Source organism: Sus scrofa, chromosome 3 (genome assembly GCF_054392235.1).
Source record: "Sus scrofa isolate SSC_HxYL_T2T_F1_AM1 chromosome 3, Sscrofa_HxYL_maternal_Yorkshire_Landrace_v2.0, whole genome shotgun sequence".
NCBI lineage: Eukaryota > Metazoa > Chordata > Mammalia > Artiodactyla > Suidae > Sus > Sus scrofa.
In genome coordinates, this window is record NC_139385.1 from 138,338,602 (window position 1) to 138,360,251 (window position 21,650).

Sequence of the window (21,650 nt, forward strand, 5' to 3'; positions counted from 1 at the left end):
CCTCCCTGTCTGATGAGCTGGGCTTCGGGCAGATGGGGCGGCTTCTCCTTCCTCCTGGCAGCCTCGGACACACTGACATGCGAGAGCTCCCGCTGGGGCAGGGCCTGCTGGGACCCCCAGACCCACATCTTCCCTATCTGGGTGCAAGCACGTGGGATGAGTGAGGGTGCACTTCTGTCTGGGATGCTCGGGTGGTTAAGGGTCGCTCTGAACGTGTCTGTGAGGGGGGTTCTGGACGTGGAGACCCGTGAATTAGCAGACTGAGGAATGCAGCTTGCCCTCCCCGTATGAATGGGCTTTGAGGGGTGAACAGAACAAAGACTGAGAAGGGAGAACTTGGTCCCTGCCTGATGGTCCTGGGCGAGGATATTGGTCTCCTGCCTTCAGACCAGACTGAAACTTAGGCCCTCAGCTCTCCTGGGCTCTGGCTGGCAGATCTCCGGACTGTTCAGCCCCCATAAATCCCGTGAGCCAATTCCCCCTAATAAATCTTTTTGTTTGTTTGTTTGCTTTTGTTTTTAGGAATATGGAGGTTCCCAGGCTAGGGGTCCAACCAGAGCTGTAGCCGCTGGCCTACACCACAGCCACAGCAACTCAGGATCCAAGCTGCGTCTGTGACCTACACCACAGTTCATGGCAATGCCAGATCCTTAACCCACTGAGTGAGGGCAGGGATTGAACCTGCAACCTCATGGTTACTAGTGGGATTCATATCCGCTGCGCCATGACGGGAATTCCCTAAAGCTTTCTTCTCTATCTGGGAGTTCCTGTTGTGGTGTGGCAGGTTACAAACCATACTAGGATCCAAGAGGATGTGGGTTTGATCCCTGGCCTCGCTCAGTGGGTTAAGGATCCGGTGTTGCTGTGAGCTGTGGTGTAGGTCACAAATGTGGCTCGGATCCACGTTGCTCTGGCTGTGGTGTAGGCCAGCAGCTACAGCTCCGATTCGACCCTTAGCCTGGGAATTTCCATATGCTGCAGGTACGGCCCTAAACATTTTTTTTTTTTTTTTTTTTTGTCTTTTTGCCATTTCTTGGGCTGCTCCCGTGGCATATGGAGGTTCCCAGGCTAGGGGTCGAATCGGAGCTGTAGCTGCCAGCCTACACCAGAGCCACAGCAAAGCAGGATCTGAGCCATGTCTGCAACCTATACCACAGCCCACGGCAACGCCGGATCGTCAACCCACTGAGCAAGGGCAGGGATCGAACCCGCAACCTCACGGTTCCTAGTCGGATTCGTTAACCACTGCGCCATGACGGGAACTCCTAAAACATTTTTTTACAATAAATCAAAGATTAGTAAAATCGGCAAGATGGCTGTGGTCCCCGACAGGTGGCTGGGGGTCAGGCTCCCCATTCTGCCCCTGCCACAGGTGAGGCACAGAGAGGTCCTGGGGCCTGTGGCCAGGTGTGACAGACACTGGATCCAGAACCCTTCCTGGGCCCATTTCCTCTGGGGGAGGGGGCACACGGACTGGCCCATTGTGGTCACCTTACGCTCCTGGCCGTGCACTGGCCTGGGTTTCAGCCCGTAAGAAATGAGGCTGGTGGGGAGGAGGGTGGCAGGAGGACTTTGGAAAGTTCTCGTCCCCTTCCAGGAAGAACCAAAAAAGAGACACCTATGAGGCACGGCCTTCGGACAGGTGGCACGAACATCCCTGGATTGAAGTCCCTTCTGCCGGGTTTTCTGCATCCGGGGACAGGCTGAGGAGCCAGGGCTGCCCTCACAGCCCAGGAGGTGAGGTCCCCGCTCTCCGATCCGACCTCTCCCGGCCTGAGCCGTCCTGCTCGCTTGCCGATGAAAGGGAGGCGAGGAGGGCGGGGAACGGGCAGAGGCGTGACAGTCAAACCTGCCCAGAACAGTCATCTTTTATTTCCACGGATATTTCTTGGCATTAGGCGGATAATGAAGACCAGGCTGCATAAGATTTATAGACACAGTGACGGCTCTGGGGCCAAGTTTACAAACAGCAGCCAGACCCACCCAGGCCACCTGCACGGGCAGGGCCACGGGGGGGCAGGACGGGGTCCCTCCCAGGCCAACACAAAACTCAGACAGTCGGTTTATTTGATCATTTTAATACAGGAAATGCCAGACCAATCCACAGAGAAGACAAACCTTACACAGATGCCTGCATTCACGACACGGACGGGCGGGTCTCCGCGGCCCTGGGCACGCATGCAGGTCCTCTGGATAGGGGTAGATTGAGGGCATAAATACCACAAAATAACCAGGCTCGGAGGGGGCACAGGCCACGAGGGAACCACGCTTCGAAGGCAATCAAGGCATTAAATACGGGACTTACACTTTACACGTCACTTCACCATACGTATAACTTATATATTAAAAGAAAGAAGACCTTGGTATATATATATATATATACGAGCAAGAGGCTTTGGTCAGAGAGGAACGAACGAGCTGGGTGGAGCCATGCACAGGGTGGGGGGAGGAGAGGGGGTGGGGGGGCTGCCCGTCTATGTTCCCTCCATTCTTGTCTCCATCTTTCCCAGAGTCACCTGCGATCACAAGAGAAGTCGGCTGGCCTTGGCGCGATCTTAGAAAAGTCCCGCCAGTATCCTCGGCGCGTCCTCTGGGCTCCCTGCAGGCCAGGAGGTGGCCCAGAAGCAAGGATGCTGGGAGCCCTGCGTGTAAACACATCCCGGGGAGTCGCCCAGGAGGGACCCGGGAGGGGGCGGGAGGAGGCCAGGCGGAGGGGGGGGAGGCGCGGCCGCCGGGCGGGCAGGTGCCACGCGGCGCCTGGCTGCCCTGGGAGAGCAGGAATGACTGAGGAGGCATCCACTGTCGCAAGCAAAGCTTAAATGGCAAGACAAGCTTGTGTTTCTCTGCACTGTCCACATGCCGGGCCCTTAGAACTGACTGGCGCTGCTGGGGTCACACTGTAACAACCGGACGATGGACGGGTCGCTCTTGGCACCTTTAATGAATTCTTCCAGGGACAGTTTGCCTGGGGGAGAAATGGAAGTTAGCGTGCTGTCACCATTCCTGTGTCACTGTCCCCACGCGCCCTTGAGTCCTGGATGCTGTCCAGGCTCCACTCGTTTCAACGGCATTTCTGGGGAGTTCTTGTTGAGGCTCAGCGTGAGAACCCAACTAGTATCCATGAGGATGCGGGTTTGATCCCAGGCCTCGCTCTGTGGGTTAAGGATCTGGCGTGACTGCAAGCTGTAAGTCACAGATGCAGCTCGGATCTGCTGTTGCTGTGGCTGTGGCGTAGGCCGGCGGCTGCAGCTCTGATTCAACCCCTAGCTTGGGAACTTCCATATGCTGTGGGTACGGCCCTAACATTAAAAAAAAGAAAAAGAAAAAAAAAAGAGCATTTCTGGAAAACTCTTTTTGGCTTTCACTGTTCGTGGCACAGCACGGGGCCCCTCAAAGGCTGTCCCCAGTATGGCAGCACGCTGTGGCTGGTGGGGCAAGCTAAATCCTTCTAGAAAGTTCTCCACGCTTTATTTAAGAACGACATGCCTTGTCCGGAAAGAACATGGCCTCTGTCTCTAGCCCATAACTAATCCAGAGCCTCCCAGCCACTGCCCGGGGTGTGGTTCCGGCCCGTCCAGCTTGGCATCCATTGGTGGAGGCTCGGCCCGCTGCTCCGGCTGAGTCCCCTTCCTGCTCCTGCACTACCTGCTTTGCGGGGTGGGAGGGTTAGGCAGAGGCCTGCCAAGGGCCTGCTGGTGCCTGCCTCGTCCTCGGTGCCTCCTGCATCGAGGACCTTGTTACTCCTGGGACCGGGTGCCGTAGAAAGGTGAGTTCCAGAGCCACCGATGCCAAACACATGCTCCCAGGATACAGATGTGGGAGGGACCGAGTTTGAAGCAGACCCTGCATTGTGGCAACTTGTGCCTTGGGGAGCCCACTTCCTGCCTCTGCATAAGAGGCTCTCCAGCTGCGGTCGCGCCGCTGCACCCCTCCCCCCGAGGGCGCAGCCCTTGGCCTCCTCCTCGCACCTCACTTCGGGGTCTAGCGAGCACGCTTCTGGAAAATTCGCTTATTTTCCATCTCCAGCACAGCCCAGGGGGTATTTTCTCTTTTTTCTTGTCTAAATGCTGCATTTCTTTATTGATCAAAAGCAAATCGGACCAGGCTCTGGGACGGCACTTAACACTGCTTAAGAGGCGTAGACCCGTGGAGTTTCACAGCTACGCTCCCCCTGTGGGCCCCGCAGAAGCTCGCAGCCAGTGCAGAGCAGGAAACACACTGAGTCCTCATTGTGCGGCTGCCACCGCCCCTCCTGGAAGCGCCACTTCTGCCGTGGCATGCGCCCAGAGGCCCCGCACAGCTGCTCCAGCCAGCACCTCCCTGCAGAGTCCCTGGGGCCACTGGGAGCCCCCCAGTCAGGATAATGAGAGCAAAGGGATGCAGTTCCCAGGGCCCCACCACATGGGACGCTTGGTCCCCACCCCTGCAGGGCGCGGTGACACTGCACCTGCGCCTCTCCCTGGACAGCCGGGGCCTACCGTCCCCCGGTTCTAGAAGCAAGGAGACTACAGATCAGGGGGGCAGGACGCTCACCCAGGCACCCGGACTCGGAACCCCGGCTCTTCCCTGAATGCAGCTGCATGGCTGGGTGAGGCCCGAGAAGCTGCAGAGCAGGAGGGAAGGCTCCCACACGCATCTGTGCTCCGAGGCACTGACGCCGGGGTCTTACCGTCATTATTGGTGTCCATCTGTCTGAAGATCTTGTCCGTGCGTTTCTCAGGGGTGGACTCGTCCTCCGGCATCTTCATCACCGACGACACCATTTTGTAAATGGCCTGCAAAGGGGCACACACACCTCGTGCTCAGCGATTCCGGGGTGTCCCTGGACGGGTGGGGCCCAGGCGCGAGCTGCCGCCTCGGCCTCGCCCACAGCAGTCGGGGCTGCGGACCCCTCCCTAGCTGGAAAGTTGCCCGCTCCTCCCAGTAGCGAGGAAGGATATGGCAGACAGCACACGAGCCAGAGGAAGCCGGACTCATTTACGTGAAGTTCAAGAACAGAGGAAATGACCCGAGGTGATGGCTGTAAGACAGGGGTTGTCTGGGGGCGGGAGGCGGGGCAGTTCTCGGGCTTTCTGCGGGCTGGACTGCGGCGTAACTCGCGGAGGGGGAGGACCCGGCCAGACGCGGGCACGGCCCATCACGCGGCACGCCGGGCCTCAAACACCTGACTACGGGATGGCTGCACCTCCGTTAAAAGCCAAAAAAAAAAAAAAGACTCAGACCCTGAGACCCAGCAAGGAGAACCATCTCACTAGCCCCAGAAAGGACCGAGCACCTGCTCTCTGGGACACTGCCATGGGAGGGCTCAGCAGCCCCGCCGGCCACCTCCGTGCGTCTCTGTCCAAGGGGCCCGAGGAAACCCGGGCTCTGCCACCATCACCACGGCCACGGCCACTGCCATGGCCGCGGCGGCCCCGAGCCCTGGGTGGGCGGGGCCTCGGAGACGCACCTGCACGATCTCCAGCATCTCGCTGCGGCTGATGTAGCCGTTGCCGTCCAGGTCGTACATGCTGAAGGCCCACTTGAGCTTCTGCTCCAGCTTGCCCCGCGACGTCACGCTCAGCGCGATGATGAACTCCCGGAAGTCGATGGTGCCGTCGCCGTTGGTGTCGAAGGTGCGGAAGACGTGCTCGGCGAACTTGGAGGCGTCGCCGTAGGGGAAGAAGTTGGCGTAGATCTTCTTGAACTCGTCCACGGTCAGGTGGCCGGTGGGGCAGTCTTTGAGGAAGCCCTTGTACCACTCCTGCAGCTCGTGGTCCGTGAACTCGGTGTTCTCGCGCAGGTCCTGCAGCACCTCGGGCCGCAGCTTGCTGTTCTGCTTGCCCATGACGGCCGGCGGTGGCGACACCTGCAAGACAGGGGGCCCAGCTGGGGACTTCGGGGCCGGGGAGGGCGCCCCACTGCCGGCAGCCGCTGAGTGGGCCGGAGGAACGTCCCCTGCCTGTCTCGCACCCAGGGCTGGACAGGCCGGACTCTGGCCATCATGGTGATGAGACGTCTCAGCGTGGCTGGGATGCCTTCGGGGCGGTGGCGGTGCAGTGTACCCCTAGGGAGGCGGGGATGCTCCAGGGAGTCAGGGCCAGCCGACCTCACACTGGAAGGAATACCCTACTTCCAGAAGGTGGAGATGTGGAAAAATGGCCACTTGAAATCGAGAGAATGAGGCCCACTGGGGATTGTACAAGACTTAAGGATGGAATCCTTACTCTCACCGCCCTCGTCAGCTCCAGGCGATACTGTCACGCTGACTGCACCCCACACCCCCTGTTCTGAGCCGTGCTTTTCTCTTTCGGGCACCATATTCTCTTTTTTCTTTTTCTTTTTTTTGGTCTTTTTAGGGCCGCTCCCATGGCATATGGAGGTTCCCAGGCTAGGGGTCGAATCGGAGCTGTAGCCTCCAGCCTACACCAGAGCCACAGCAATACCAGATCCAAGCCGCGTCTGCAACCTACACCACTGCTCAAAGCAACACTGGATCCTTAACCCAATGAGTGAGGCCGGGGATCAAACCCGCAACCTCATGGTTCCTAGTTGAATTCGTTTCCACTGTGCCATGACGGGAACTCCTCAGGCACCATATTCTGACTTCATCCTTAGAACAGGCATCCAAAAACTTTGAAGGAGCCCCTTCTTGATTTTGTTTGAGAGACCCTCTGGTTGGGGGTGGGGGTGGGGAGTGGATCTAGAATCAGCACCAAGAGTCCACAGTGTCTTCGGTGTTCATGGTAAAATCTCAGGCCCCTGCAGGCTTAAGGATCTGGTGGTGTCACTGTAGATAGAGGCTCAGGTCGCTGCTGTGGCTCAGGTTTGATCGCTGGACTGGGAATTTCCACACGCCACGGGTGTAGCAAAAAAAAAAAAAAAAAAAAAAAGACTGACCCTGGAGTAACTCCTACTAGGCATTAATACAGCTTTCTCTTTGCCATCTCACTTTATTTATTTTTCTTTTTTTATGGCCATGCCTGTGGCATAAGGACCCGGGCTACGGGATGAATCAGAGCTTCAGCTGAGGGCTACGCCACAGCCAGGGTCCAAGAAGCATCAGCGACCACAGCTCACAGCAACTCGGGATCCTTAACCCACTATCGATGCCAGGGATCAAACCCACATCCTCACAGACGCTCTGTCGGTTCTTAACCCGATAAGCCACAGTGAGGACTCCCTCCGTTTTGTCTTTTTGCCTTTTTTGGGGGGGGTGGCTTTTAGGGCCGCATCCTCGGCATATGGAAGTTCCCAGGCTAGGGGTCCAATCGGAGCTACAGCTGCCAGCCTACACCACAGCCACAGCAATGCTAGGTCTGAGCTGCATCTGCGACCTACACTACAGCTCCTGGCAATGCCGGATCCTTAACCCACTGAGTGAGGCCAGGAATTGAACCTGCATCCTCATGGATACTAGTCAGATTCATTACCGCTGAGCCACAACAGGAACTCTTGTATATGTTTTTACTATTCAAAAAATAAATACACAGGAATCCTCTGTTTCTTGGCCAAGCAGCTTGAGAGGAATCTCTTGCTTCTCTCTAAAAGATCAAGCTATGAATCCCCCACCCCCTTCCTTCATCCCTGCTTCTGTCATGCTGAACCACTGCTTTTATTTATTTTTTATTTTCATTTTTTTCCTGAAACCCTGCTTTTACACTGTCAGGGTTTACTGTCTCGACTTGACTTGAGGCAGATCCTCCTAAGCGGAAACCAGCAAATCACTACATAACTTGGTTGTCAGTTTCCAATGTCCAAAGCGCCTCCCACCCCCAGCAGCACCCGCACCCCAGGGCTCCCAGACTCGACTTAAGACCCCAAGGACTAACGAACAAAATAATGCCATTTGCAGCAACATGGATGGACCTAGAGACTCTCCTACTAAGTGAAGTAAGTCAGAAAGAGAAAGACAATTACCAGATGAGATGACTTAGATCTGGAATCTAATATATGGCACAAATGAACCTTTCCACAGAGAAGAAACTCATGGACTTGGAGAAGAGACGTGTGGTTCCAAGGGAGGGGGGCGGGAATGGGATGGACTGGGAGTCTGGGGTTCATAGATGCAAACTATTGCCTTTGGAATGGGTAAGCAATGAAATCCTGCTGTGTAGCACTGGGAACTATATCTAGTCACTTATGATGGAGCATGATAATGTGGGAAAAAGAATGTATATATTTATGTGTGACTGGGTCACTTTGCTGTACAGTAGAAAATTTCCACCTATGATGGAAAAAATAAAAATCAATAAAAAAAGACCCTGCAGACTACACACTTTCACCTCGGTATTTCTGCGCCCTGAAGGGTGCAAAAGAGGGACTTGTCCTGGGCATCTGTCCTTCAATCTCCCATCTCGTGCTTCAAAGGCAGCGACCCACTTGCAGAGTGGGCGGCCCGGGAGAGAGTGTCCCCCACACATGCTCACCCTCACGCTTCACTCGTTCAGCTGAGACCTGAGGCTGTTCCCACCAGCAGCGTGACTACGTGTCTGTCGGGGCAGCCAGAGGGACCCAGCACGCAGGCAGCTGGACTGAAAAAAATGCCCCAAAGTCCCATAGTCAAGTTCTAACCCCAGGACCTCAGAATGTGGCTGTATGTGGGGGCAGGGCCCATAACAAGTTCATTAAGATAAAATGGGACCATATGAGTGGGTCCGGATCTGATCCTGAAAGAGGAGCCTGGGACCCTGACAGACGCGGAGGGAAGACCACGTGAGGGCACGGGGAGGGGACGGCCCCCCACAAGCCGAGAGGAGAAATTTCAGCAGGAACCAGACCTGTCCCCACTTTGATTAGAGACTTGCAGTCTGCAGAACTGGGAGAGAGAAAGTTGCTGGTTTGGAAGCAGCCCAGGCTGAGGCGCTTTGCTGCGGAGGCTCTGGGACTAAGACACCTGCCCGGAGAACTGACCTGATAACTCGAGACGCCAGCATCTGTGGAGCAGAACCCCGGGCCAGGTACCGTGAGGTTCCCAAAGTCTTGACTCCTGATCCGCCAGCATCGGGCACAACCAGAATGAGGTCCGAGGGCCGCCAGCATTGGGCACAACCAGAATGAGGTCCGAGGGCCGTGGGGCGCTTTGGGTTTTATCAACCCCTTGCCTGGATTAGCCCCACCTCAGCAGGGAAGAAAGAGATCCAGAGGCTGCAGATTGATGCCAAGCTCGGGCCTCGCCCCACATCTTGCCGTGGTAGCTGGGAAGGGGGTGCTGGGCCGGGGCGGGGGGCACGCCATCCACGGGTATCGCCTCCCGACCGCCTCCCACGGTCAATGGAACAAGCCACTTTCTGTGAAGCTCTAGGCTCTGAGAGCTCAGGGTCCGTCCTTTTATTTCTTTATATTTCTTTTCCTTTGTTTTTCTTTGCTTTTTATGTCCGCACCGGCAGCATATGAAGGGTCCCAGGCTAGGGGTCTAATCGGAACCATAGCTGCCGGCCTACACCACAGCCACAGCAACGCCAGATCCTTAACCCGCTGAGCAAAGCCAGGGATTGAACCCACAACCTCATAGTTCCTAGTCGGATGCGTTTCTGCTGCGCCATGATGGGAACTCCTTTTTTTGGCTGCACCTGCAGCATATGGAAGTTCCCAGGCCAGGGGTCAAATCCGAGCTGCAGCTGCCAGCCTATGTCACAGCTGCAGCAATGCTGGCCCCTTAACCCACTGCGCTGGGCCCGGGATCGAATCCACACCTCAGAGACAAACCGGATTCTTAACGTGCTGTGCCACAGCAGGAACTCCAGGGTCAGTCCTTTTAAGAGCCACCTGCCTCAGTGAAAACCAAACCACCGCTCAGAACAAGGGTGTCAACTGGCCTCAGAATGCGTCTGTGATTTGCATTGATTCAGATCCCACAGAAACGCCAGGCTCCTAACCCAATATGACAAATGTTTATGGAAAGGAATGGACCACACGGGGGAGCGTGACCACGTGGTCAACACACCTTCAGCTTTCCCGGCCCTTCCCGTGTGTCCACCCCTGCCACCCGCCCCGGGCCTGGCGCAGCTCGGGCCTCTGCTGGTCCAGCAAGCGATCTCGCCGTGGTGCTGGTGGCCGTGTACACACGTGTAAGACACCTGCTAACTCTGGAGGCAGGGAGGTTTCTGGCAAAGCTGGCATTCCCAGAGAGCCTGGATGTGCCCCCTTTGGGGGACGCAATGCGGGGGGCCCTTCCTAAGGGCTTTGGGGGCTCAGGGGACGGGGGGTGGGGAGAAGGAAGTAGAACCAGACAGGACCCCGGGAGGCCTTCCTGGAGTGGACTCCACCCGTGTCCACCACCTGCTGAACTAGGTATAGAAACGCTTTAGTCCAAGAACCAGTTTCATCCGAGAAAAAGAGAACAGTAACAATAATTTTGCCATTCAACAAAGTCAACGACCTTCAGTTCTTTTTTTTGTTTGTTTGTTTTTTAGGGCCACACTCGCGGCACATGGAGGTTCCCAGGCGAGGGGTGGAATTGGAGCTGCAGCCGCCGGCCTACACACAGCCACAGTAACACAGGATCCGAGCCATGTCTGCAATCTACACCACAGCTCACGGCAACGCTGGATCCTTAACCCACTGAGCAAGGCCACGAATCAAACCTGCATCCTCATGGATGCTAGTCAGATTCGTTTCCGCTGAGTCACGACAGGAACTCCCAAGATCTGCTTAGCTTAAGGTCAGGGGTCCAATAGCACAGACATGATATAAGAATCTCGAGGCAGAAGCGTACAGGGATCCCAAAATGGTAGAATATTTTTGCTCCTTTCTCTGAGAAAGAAAGAAAAAAAAAAATCCTCCCACACCCCAACTACAAGAACAAGAAAGAGAAAACAAAGGCTGTGTCTGTGACCTTGACCTCAGCCCAAGGCCGTGTCTATGACCCCAGGCCCCAACAAACACCAGTGGAAAGATGGAAAATGATGGACCAGAGCAGAGGAGGGTCAAACCTCAGGGCCCGCAGAGTAGGAGAGGAAGGAGAAGCAGGCCGACAGGTGCCTTGGAATTCCAGAAGGCCCGGGAATCGGAGGCCACCGGTGCCTGGTGAGGTGAGCGTGAATGAGAAGCTGAAAATGGCGTGGGCAGAATTGTTTGGAAGCACATAGAAGAAAGCGAGCCTTGTTCCTCTCACCTGTCTCCTCCCCTCGGGCACACGACCAGACTACACTGCCCCTGGCCCTTGGCCCTCTGGAAGCCGTGGACCGTATTCTGGCCAGTGCATTGCGGCTGGAGGGATGTCTGAAACCTCTCTGCCCAGCACTCAGCAACTCCTTCCTGCCCGATGGATGCAGAATATTGAAGGCGGGGGAGGGGTGCTTAGAAGCCCCAGAGGACACAGACCCCTTAGCTCTTCTCCATCAAGAGTCCTCATCTGACTGCACCCAAGCGAAAGGACCACTTCCTCGGTTCTCTAAGGACAGTGCATAATTAGGACGGTTCTAGGTGCTTAGGAGGGAAGTCATTCATTGCCTACAGAGGATGCGCTAGGGTATCAGGTCATATTCTTTCCTGGAAGCCCAGCAGACACAGGATGTGGGAGGGCAGACCCGCTGAAAGGAAGAGGCCTGAGTCCCTGAGTGACTGCGTGGAGCAGAGTCAATTCCCTTGTACCCATGAGGAAATACAGCTGTACTGTGTTAAGCACTCACATGTGGGGGCTGTTTGTCCCAGCAGTTGGTTGACCTTGACTAGTACAGAGCCCTGGGTCCTGTCACTCAAAAAGTCAGGTGGCTGCCCCTCTCCATCCCCAAACAGGGGACCTCTGCGCAGGGGGCAGGGGGACATCAGGCCCAGAGGAAGGAGCGTGCAGAACCAAAAAAAAGCTGAAAGTGAAGTGTAAAAGGGGAAGTGAAGGGCAGTCTGCACGCCGACTAGAGAGCGCCCTACCCAGCCTGGGGCTGGCCAGGCTCAACCCACAACATTGCAGCATCTTTCTCCAGAGCAGCCAAAATAGGCTTCCTCTTGGAACAACAAAAGACCTAAACCACTGATATCTTAGGGGCGCCAATAAGAAGCAGGCTGCCCTGCAAGCTGCTGCTGTTTTTGTTGTAAAAAATTGCTAAGGTCTAGTCACAGAGGACGCATATTAATGCGATGCTGATCATCTATAGAAAACTCAGAACAGCTATTTAATAAGGGCTTATTAGGCATCCGCCACTACCCTGGCTGCTTCAGGGGTCAGACCTGCCGAGCACGGGTCCTGTCTTCAAGGGGCTCATGAAGGCCAGAGAACAGGGGTGCAGGCGAATCACTCACCCTGGTCCATTTCAGCGTCAACGAAACCTCACAGCATCCACCCTAAGAGCAGCCACAGTTCACCAGGCACTCATGCGGTGCTGGGCGCTGCACCAATCACATCACAGATGGTGGAACTGAGGCCCGGGCTGGGGGTTAAGTACCTCTCCCAGGGTTCCTCAGCGAGCACGGCTGCGATGTGCCCAGGCATTGGTCTTGAGCTTGACTGTAAGCTCTATGGTTGACCTTGAACCCTGGCAGGTGGGCAGGGTAGGCCTGGCATTCCCAGCGGTACAGAGAAGAGATGCACATCTGGGAGATGCTGAGGAGGGGTCCGGGAAACAACCAAGGTGAGTTTTATTTTGGGGAAAAACTATCACGAAATCATGGGTGGAAAACCTTGTTTTCCTGCCATTGCCTTGAGGGTTGAGGTAGTAGCATCTGAGGCTGTCAAAATCACGGCTGAGGGGACCCCACGTTTTCGAGAATGACATCATGATAAGCTAGCGGTGATTTTTCGTCGCCTTTATGGAGACCCCACCGCTTGAGTAAGGCGCCCACCTCTCTGATTCCTTGACACGCCCAGTACCGCTGAATTAAAGGGCTACATTTTCAAAGTTGGCAATTTTTTTTTTTTTTTCCTTTTTAGGGCCGCACCCACGGCATATGGAGGTTCCCAGGCTGGGGGTCTGATCAGAGCTACAGCTGCCGGCCTCCACCACAGCCACAGCCACGCCAGATCTGAGCCGAGTCTGTGACCTACACCACAGCTCACGGCAACGCCGGATCCTTAACCCTCTGAGCGAGGCCAGGGATCAAACCCGAAACCTCACGGTTCCTAGTCAGATTCATTTCCGCTGTACCACAATGGAGAGAGCGTACCACAAATTTTTAAAAGGGGGGGGTGTGCTGGGGGGAGAGCCGGGGTGACCCACAGTGTTCTTAGGCCCCTGTGCGGTCTGAGCATGCAGGATCCCTGGGTCGGGACACGCCAGGTCGAAGAATCCTGAGTTCCTATTTGAGATGGGGGAGCCTCTCTTCATAAGGGCTGACTGCCCCCCTCCCCATGCACACTGAGAAAGGCAATGGAGTCAGGGAAGGCGGTACAGCTTCCCTGGAAGAATCTGGAAACTCAAGTTCTGCAGATCCCGTGCGCCTCATCACAGCCCACACCCAACTAATTCATTGTGCAAACGCTTGTGTACACGTGGCCGTGCTCTGCTCCTCCAAGGCCTCAGGCCAGCCGTCAAGCCGACCTTGCCCTTGGCACATTCTCAGGGCCCGGCACCAGGCCGGGTACACAGGGGGTGCCCGGTACACTCCTGACCCCGGGGCCGCTGAATGCCCAGGGGCACAGGTCCTGTTCTCGGGGCTCCAGGCTGCTCCTGACATACCATGGGGCATTAAAAGTGACAGGAACAGGGAGGGGAGGGCGGGAGGGGTCCGAGCTGAGGAGGAATCCTTCATTCCCACAGGGGGGCCAAGCCTGGCTGCCTAGGGAGCCAGCGCGAGGAATCCAAACTGGACGACGAGCAGACTTTAAAAACCACTGGAGGCTGGACCCCACGGGCCCCTGCAGATTCCAGGCCCTGCAGGTGCGGGTCACGTTTCAGCAGCCTGGGAGCAGGTAACGTTATCTCCGCCTTAGAGACAAAGGACCATAGGGCATGAACTTGTCTGTGGCAGGTGGCTTGTCTGTCACCTTTTCAGTGCTGGGGTCCGTGGGCGGCAACAGAGGCCACCAGGGGGCTCCCGGTGGCTGGCCACCTCAGTCCCTCGCCATTAAACGTCTCACAAGACAGTTTAGCAGGATGGCCCTCCCACTGTGACTTTCATGGTGCCCTGAAGTGGGGCCCACAGAAGGTCAAATAAAAGCCCCGACAGTCCCCCTGGTCACCCCGGGCCAGCCCACGAGTGCTTCCCAAAGGCTCAGGTGAACGATTTAGGAAGAACTTCATTTTAGCTCTGTCTTGGAGGCTCTCAGGCCAAAGCAGGTGGCCTCACAGGGAACAGGGACAGCGGAACCTGTCCTCCTGGTGACCCCTCTGTCATTAATTAAGCCAATGAGCCAACCCTATTGAGAACCAGCTGGCTGGGACAGCGGCTGACACAAAGCAAGCCTTTCTGCAAAGACAAAGCCGCCCCTCCCATTTCGCAGCAGAAACGGCCCCCTGGCCCTGTCGTCAAACAAACCCCCCAGCTTTCAGTTACTGGAAAATCTTCCTTTCATCTCCACTAAAAGATGGGGTGAAGGACAGATGTGCCAGGCGAGGGCAATTGATTCAGGGCCGGAGCCATCTCTTCCTGGGCTGAAAAAGCTTCGCAACCAAGCAGGGGTTGGATCAGAAAAGTGACAGCCTTCTGAGAGCATCGAAGATGACATTTTAATTCACAGTAATGGAAAAAGGGGGAGGGAGTTAATATAGCACGAATACCCACCTCTCTGCTTCCCCGTTACTCAGTTATTGCTCTTAATGTGCTAAATTATAAAGGAAAAAAAAAAAGTAAACATGTAGCCGGGGAGCCCTATGAAAATATTTAACCCCAAGTCTGTACTGCCTGCAAATTAAAGCCTTTTTAATGGCGTCGTTCTATCAGCTGCCCGGCGAGGCTTCTGGAACCAAGGGCTCGAATGGCCCATTAATCACAGCTCAACGCCAGCTGCTGGCGTGGGTAGACATTTCATCCCGTTGCTCTAAAACGCTTTCGGCAAGACGGGTCTCCAAAGCTTGCTGGGCCAACCAGACTTAGAAACACTCAGAGGGAAGAGGATGGGGAAGTGGCCGAAACCAACTCCTTACAAAAGGGCAAAGCTTGGGATGCGGCTGGAGGGGCGGCCGCCGTGAATTTGCCCTTCGAGAGACTGGAGGGCTTGTTCTGTCTGGGGCAGACAGGACGTGGGGTGGGGGAAACAGGCAGTTTGTGTTGTTTCGCAGGCAGCACCAGCCCTGGGTCTTTGTCCTGATGACCCACGGACAGACGCGCCTCCTGGAACTGAACCTCGGTCTTAAAGAGAAAAGATGCTGACTGCATTTGTGTCTTTCTTTCCTCCAAGAAAGCAGGTTGCACGCAAGCCACCTGCAGTCTTGGCTTCTAGTGCAGCTGCTCTAAGGAGGGGCGGGTTCTGTCCCAGGAAGTCTGTGACAGCTGCCAGGAGCCGATGCAGAGGGTAGCTTGACCTGGGGAGGCTCAGGCTGCAGTGCGGGTGGCTGGCCGCTAGAGGGCGGCGTCGGGCAGGCTCACTGAAGACCTGAGCTGGAGACCCCGCCTCCCAGCTTCCAGACTCCGCCCCTGCCACGCCCCCTCCGCCCTGCAGGTGCCTTGGTTTTCCCATCTATAAGCTAGATTTGTCCAGTACAGTAACCAGCCACATGTGGCTGTTGAGATGTGGCCGACCTGAATTTGTCTATGTGCTCTAGGAGTAAAATTCACGTCGGATTTTTTTTTTTTTTTTGGCCTCACCCACGTCACACGAAAGTTCCGGGGCCAGGGACTGAATCTGAGCCTCAGCTGTGACCTATGCCATAGCTGCAGCAATGCAGGATCCTTAACCTGCCGCACCACAGTAGGAACTCCCCACATTGGATTTTGATGACTCAATATGAAAAAATTAATATAAAATATTTCATTAAGAAATTTTCTGCCCTGATTACATGTGAAATGAAAAATGATACAACTTGAGATATAGTGGGTTAAATTAATCATATTGGTAACATTAATCTCACCTGTTTCTTTTTACCTTTTTTCCCTTTCAGGGCTGCATTTGCAGCATGTGGAAGTTCCTAGGCTAGGGGTCGAATCAGAGCTGGAGCTGCCGGCCTATACCACAGCCACAGCCACAGCAGATCCAAGATGCATCTGCAACCTACACCACAGCTCATGGCAATGCCGGATCCTTAACCCACTGAGTGAGGCTAGGGATCAAACCCACATCCTCATGGATACTAGTCGGGTTTGTAACCTGCTGAGACACAACAGGAACTCCTCTTTTTACTTTTTTAATGTAGCTACTGGAAGAGTTAAAAGTACTGATTAAGTGGCTCGAGTTGTATTTCTAGGGGCTGCCCAGCACTGGATGGATCCTTGAGGCATGGATTTGGGGCCACCAAACAGGGACTCTTCAAGTTCGTCAGTTCCCTGGTCACAGGCTTACTGCTAACGGTGACCCAGCTGGGAGAGGTGGCCTGTGTTTATTTCACTCCTTGGTGCCCTTAAGCAGCCAGCTGCAGCGAAGACCCAGGTCTGGTCCTCGTTAAGGTGTAAGGCCAAGGGCAGGGGCTGCAGAAAGGAGTCACCTCCTCCTCTTTTGCAGGAGAACAAAAAACCCCAAGTGAGAGCTGGGGAAAGCGGCGTTAGTAACACCTCTAGAGCCTACAGTTACAGGGTGTGCCTAGATCCAAATTCAGCCCAGAAGCCTCCGAGAGCCTGTTTCCAGAGGCTTCCTGAAAATCTGTTGCATCACAGCTTCACCAGCTGGATGGGCTCCAGGCCAAGGACTTGAGTTGAGAAATCCAGCTGAAAGCCCTCCTGACTTCTGGACCCGCCCCAGCGGCTTAAAATCCCATGCCTCCCTAAAGCTTTAAAAATATATAAAAGAGGAGTTCCTGTTGTGGTGCAGCAGAAATGAATCCGACTCGCAGCCGTGAGGACGTAGGTTCGATCCCTGACCTCCATCAGTGGGTTAAGGATCCAGCACTGCCGTGAGTCACGATGTAGGTCGCAGACGCAGCTCAGATCCCGCGTTGCTGTGGCTGTGGCATAGGCCGGCAGCTATAGCTCCGATCCAACCCCTCGCCTGGGAACCTCCATGTGCCATGGGTTCGGCCCTAGAAGGCAAAAAATATATCTATGTGTGTACATATAAAAGAAAGGATGTTAGGAGGGAGGGAGGAGGGAAAAAGAGGAAGAAGGAAGGAAAGAGGCAGCGACCAAACCAGGCAGAGGGGTCCCCTCCCTCCTTCCTCTCCTAAAGCTGACCCGCCCTGAAGGAGGCCGAGGGAGGGGAAGAGGTGAGAAAAGAACAGGAAGACCCCCAAGAGGATCTTCTTTCCTTTGCAGAAACCACGACTGCAACAGGAAGAGGAACTGTGGCTAGCTCTCCCGGCACCCCTGGGGCCTCTGAAATCACCAGTTCATTGGTGTGGCTGCGCACCTCAGCCGCCCAGCAAACTCCTACACATCCACCAAAGCCCAACTCGAGCGTCATCTGCTCAGGGATGCATTTCCCAACCCCCTGCAACTGCTCTTCCCTTTGCATTCCAAGAGCCTCTTTTTTTTTTTTTTTTTTTTTTAAAGGGCCGCATCCAAGGCATAGAGAGGTTTCCAGGCCAGGGGTCTAATCAGAGCTATACTAGTCAGGTTCATATCACTGAGCCACAGCAGGAACTCCCCAGGAGCAATTTTTAGCCTGTTTCTTTTATGACCTCAGCTTCAAGCACATCATTTCCTATGTGTTTTCCTCCCTAGACTGTGAGCTCCTGCAGGAGAGAGAATACCTCCCTCAGGCCAGGGGGAGAACCGACTGACATGTTGGAGCCCCAAGGCCCTTGCACTGCAGTTCCCTCCACCTGGTCTGCCCTTCCCTCCCCTCGGTATCAGCAAAGCCCACTCCCTCGATGTTCATGTCTTTGCCCAAGTCTTGGGGGCACCTCCTCCTCCCAGCCCATCTCAAACAGCATCTGCCTTACTCTGCCCCCTGGTGGTAGTTCCTACTCCTTGGCATTACATTGCCATATGGCTCACCATGTCCCCCCCAGGGCCCGGAACAGCGCCTGGCACACAACTAGCGCTCGGTAAAAATATGTGAAATAGTGGTTGTGTGTCCAAGGGCGTGGCTCAGTGCCTGAGAGAACGAACAGAAGAATACGTGGATGGGTTTCTTCTAGAAACTTTTTGCTCTAATATTTTGTGACTCTTCCAGTATCAGAGATACGAGAAAGAACAGCAGAGCTGAAGATGGCAAGATGCTCTCTTGCTCAAGTTTGAAGCTCCAAGGAGGGACATCCCTTAATTCAGACTTTATTCTAGAAAGTTCCATTTACCCTAATAGGAAGAGCTGCAGCAGAGTAGCGGGCCTTGGCGGGGGGGGGGGGTTGTCAAACTGGGGGGGGGGGGTCCATTCACCAAGATGGTGCCATCTCCCCTCTCGCCCGGGGAACACACCCCCAGCTATGTGATCCCCAGCTAGGATCTCTCACTTGAGGGGTACAGCTCATCCTAGATCCACCGTCACTGCTGCTTGAATCTTCAGGGGTGAGCGCGTTGAGCTGCTTCCCCCGGGGAGGAAGACAGGTTAGTGGATGGGACATAAACGAGCCTCTGGGGAAAGAACAAGACAGGGAACAAGACAGGGCGAGGACGAGGAACGCCCTCGAGGACAAGGCTCTCGACAGACAGAATCTGCTGATGCAACCGGAAGAGCGCTCGAGGCAGGACTGAAAACAAGACCACGTGACTTTTCCGGACGCTGAAATCGCCACGTATGTCCAGGCACGGGGGAGCCCCATGTTTCTACAGAGGGTGCTGGACGCCAGGCGAGCAAGGCTGGCAGCGCCTGGAAAGGGGCAGGCCTGAGTGACCCAGTGGGCATCCAGGTGTGGAGTCCTGGCCACAGAGCCGGGGGCGTCTCCTGCCCGCCTTGGAGCGTTAGTGCAAATCTGAGGCTTGCACACCCCCAAGGTTGGAGTGGAGAGGGAACCTTTGTTCCCTCTGGCCCATAAACGTTTCCAAGGCCCGCTCTGTGCTGGGCATGGAAACACCTGGATGGAAAGACCAGAGACCCTTCCTGGGTGCCCAGGAGCCCCCAGGTGACCCAGGCTATGGGCAACGTGTGTAACAAGGCTTCCTGACGGGGGACCCGCAGTGCTGGAGTGGAGCCGCCCATCCCCCTGGGGCGACAGCTGGGAGGACTGACAGAGCAGGTCTGTGCCAGGCTTCCAGGCTCCAGGAGTCCTCTAGGTGGGCGACAATGGGAACACTGTGTGCCAGGGCGGGGTGGGGGCGCCTGGAGAGAACCCACCCAGCGCCGCAGAGTCTGGGCGTTGAGCATGACTGTAAAGGAATGCCGAGAACGCAAGGCCGGTTGCAGAGGATAAGGTCAAGGAGAGGGAAGGAGGGCTGGACGGCGGGGGCTGGTCATGCCCCCCCACCCCCGGGCAAAGGCCCACGCCCCACAGTCAATGGATCCGGTCGGGGACGCAGAACCATACAAAGGCCGAAGGTGAAACCAACAAACCTCTGAATCACACAGCGTCTCCTTCTCAGGGACTGGGGCGGCTGCAAGCTACTTGCTCTTTTGAAGGAAGCTAAGAGGCCACAGCAGGCTGGACACGGCCGGCTGAAGGCAAGAGCCGGGCGGAGATGGCAGAATTGCCCCCAGTCCCTCCACAGACCTGCTATCCCTGCGACCACCCCTGGGGGGACAGAGCTGGGGGGGTGGGGGAGTGCTCAGCTCAGCGGGCTTATCACATGTGGAGGCTGGCGACACCAGCCCCTGCACGTCTTGGAGGACATTCCTCCTGGCTGCTGGTGCCCGGCTGGGCTGCTGGTGACTCAAGGTACCAGGCAGACGCAGAGCAGACGCCGTTTGCAGATGCAGAGCGAGCCTGCAGTTTCCCTCGAATGCCCCTGGCCAGGATAGGAGCCCAGGTCCTGCCCCCTGCAACATCTTCCCAGCAGGAGGGGAAGCCGGAGCACGGGCTGGCATCCAGCACGCAGCCAGTGTCCAATACGCCCTGGGAGGTGTCTGTCGGGGGGCGGTGGGCGCTGCAGAGGGTCCTGCAGTCAGAAAGTCTCCTGCATCGATGCTCCAGACCAAGCCTCTGTTTGCGCCTCTGTACACGGGACCGAACCGATCGCCCGCTTCAGAGGCTGCACTGGGGATGCGGTCTGTGTATAGGAGGGACGCTCCCTGGGCAGCAAGTGGCCAGCCCATCTCTCCCGACCCTTCTCTAGCCTTTTCGTCCTGCTGCCTCTTAGCGTCTCTGCAGTTTCTTTGGCTGTAAATGGAAATAATTTGCTGGTTTCACAGTTGTGAGGATAAAGGGAAACGAAGGCTGTGAAAGGACAAACTTCGAGCGTCAGGCAGCTAGAAGAGGGGGTCTCGCAGCTTTGACGATGAACGAAACGCACAAGGTGCTTAACGAGCTGAACCCCAGTGTCCAACAGAGTCAGGCAGGGAGGCCGGAGGCTGCAAGGGGGGTTCCTGCGTTTCGCCACAGACCCTCTCCCCAGCACAGGGGTCTGAAACCCTGGTCCCCACGCCGGGGTGGGCAGAGAGCCGGGGAGCCCAGAGCTCGAAACATCCACCAGGGCCCGTGAAACCCCAACTCCAGTTCTTCGAGGAGAAAAGGAGGGGGAAAGATGGGAGAAGCCCAGGCTCGCCGTGTCCAAGGCACAAGTCTGGCCCCAGCCTGAGGCCCTGGGCATCGGAGTGACACGGGGCCCATGAACCCCCATCCCGGGGAGACGAAGGGCTCCCCCCAACAGTGAGACGTCTCCTGTGGCTTCTAAGTGGTTCAGGTCCCCCTCAAACAGCCACGGAGGATCCTGCTCAGGCCCAGGATGGGTTCCCTGCCCAACGGGGGACTTGGCAGATACTGAACGAGGGCGCTGGACCTTGCCCAGGGCAGCCCCCAGCCTTCCTGGGGGGCTGGCCGCCCAGATCTCTGCGGGGCAGGGCAGCTCTCAGTGGGTCTGTGACACACGTGTGCGCACACACCACACAGATGAGACTGCCAAGCCGAGCGGTGCGTCCCACTGTGTGACATTCTCCCAGTGGCTGGGGGAACCCGGCTGCGGAGGCGGGCAGGGCCTTCTCTTGGGGGTGCAGGGAGCCAGGGCTTCAACCGTGCATAGGCCTGAGCTTCCGGAGAGACCCCCAGCCAGCAAGCACCCCGAACCTGCGGCACAGCTGGCAGGCACCTTCCGGGCTCCTTCCTGGGTCATGACTGGACTCCATACAACAATCCTGAGCCGTAGAGAACGGTATGGAACAATACTGAGCAGTAGCGCTCCATCGGGAACAAATGGATAGATTAACTGAGGTAGGGGTGGGGAGGACATGCAGTGGGGGAGAACAAATGGATAGATTAACTGAGGTAGGGGGTGGGGAGGACATGCAGCAGGGGAAGGAAGGAAAGGATGCCATCAGACCCTCAGGATTCAGACTCATTACCCAGAGGGCAGTTCCAATGTAAAATCCGAGTCAAAAAAATACCCGAAAGAGTGCCTCTGAATTCTTTTTCGGGCAAAGCGTAGGGGCTGGACTATCGGAGAGCTGGGAGATGAGGGGCATTTACAATGAGCAGGTGGGAGTTGGGTATCATCAGCACGTCTTTCTTCCCCCAGTTTCAGGGCCTGGGCCCTCTTGGGTAAGTCACACGTCTCCCGCTCCGCGTCCCTCATCTAAAACATAGCAGTTTGGACAACGTGGCCCCGAGGCACAGTCCACC

The 21,650-nt window shown here is 56.1% G+C and overlaps 1 protein-coding gene across 4 annotated transcripts in view; it reads right to left on the reverse strand.

The window, feature by feature from the left end:
* Window positions 1-2,062: 2,062 nt before the first annotated feature.
* HPCAL1 (hippocalcin like 1) overlaps window positions 2,063-21,650 on the reverse strand; it is a 113,207-nt gene continuing 93,619 nt past the window's right edge. For 2 of the 4 annotated variants that reach the window (XM_085015327.1, XM_021085549.2), the window contains 3 exons: window positions 5,450-5,848; window positions 4,670-4,775; window positions 2,063-2,965 (listed from right to left, as the gene is read on the reverse strand). In XM_085015327.1, coding sequence (XP_084871453.1) covers window positions 2,868-2,965; window positions 4,670-4,775; window positions 5,450-5,827 — 582 coding nt within the window. In that variant the 5' untranslated portion in view covers window positions 5,828-5,848 and the 3' untranslated portion in view covers window positions 2,063-2,867. Of the gene's footprint in view, window positions 2,966-4,669; window positions 4,776-5,449; window positions 6,547-10,602; window positions 12,739-21,650 lie in introns of those variants that run through there. The other 2 variants (XM_085015328.1, NM_001123126.1) reach the window with 2 other exon arrangements.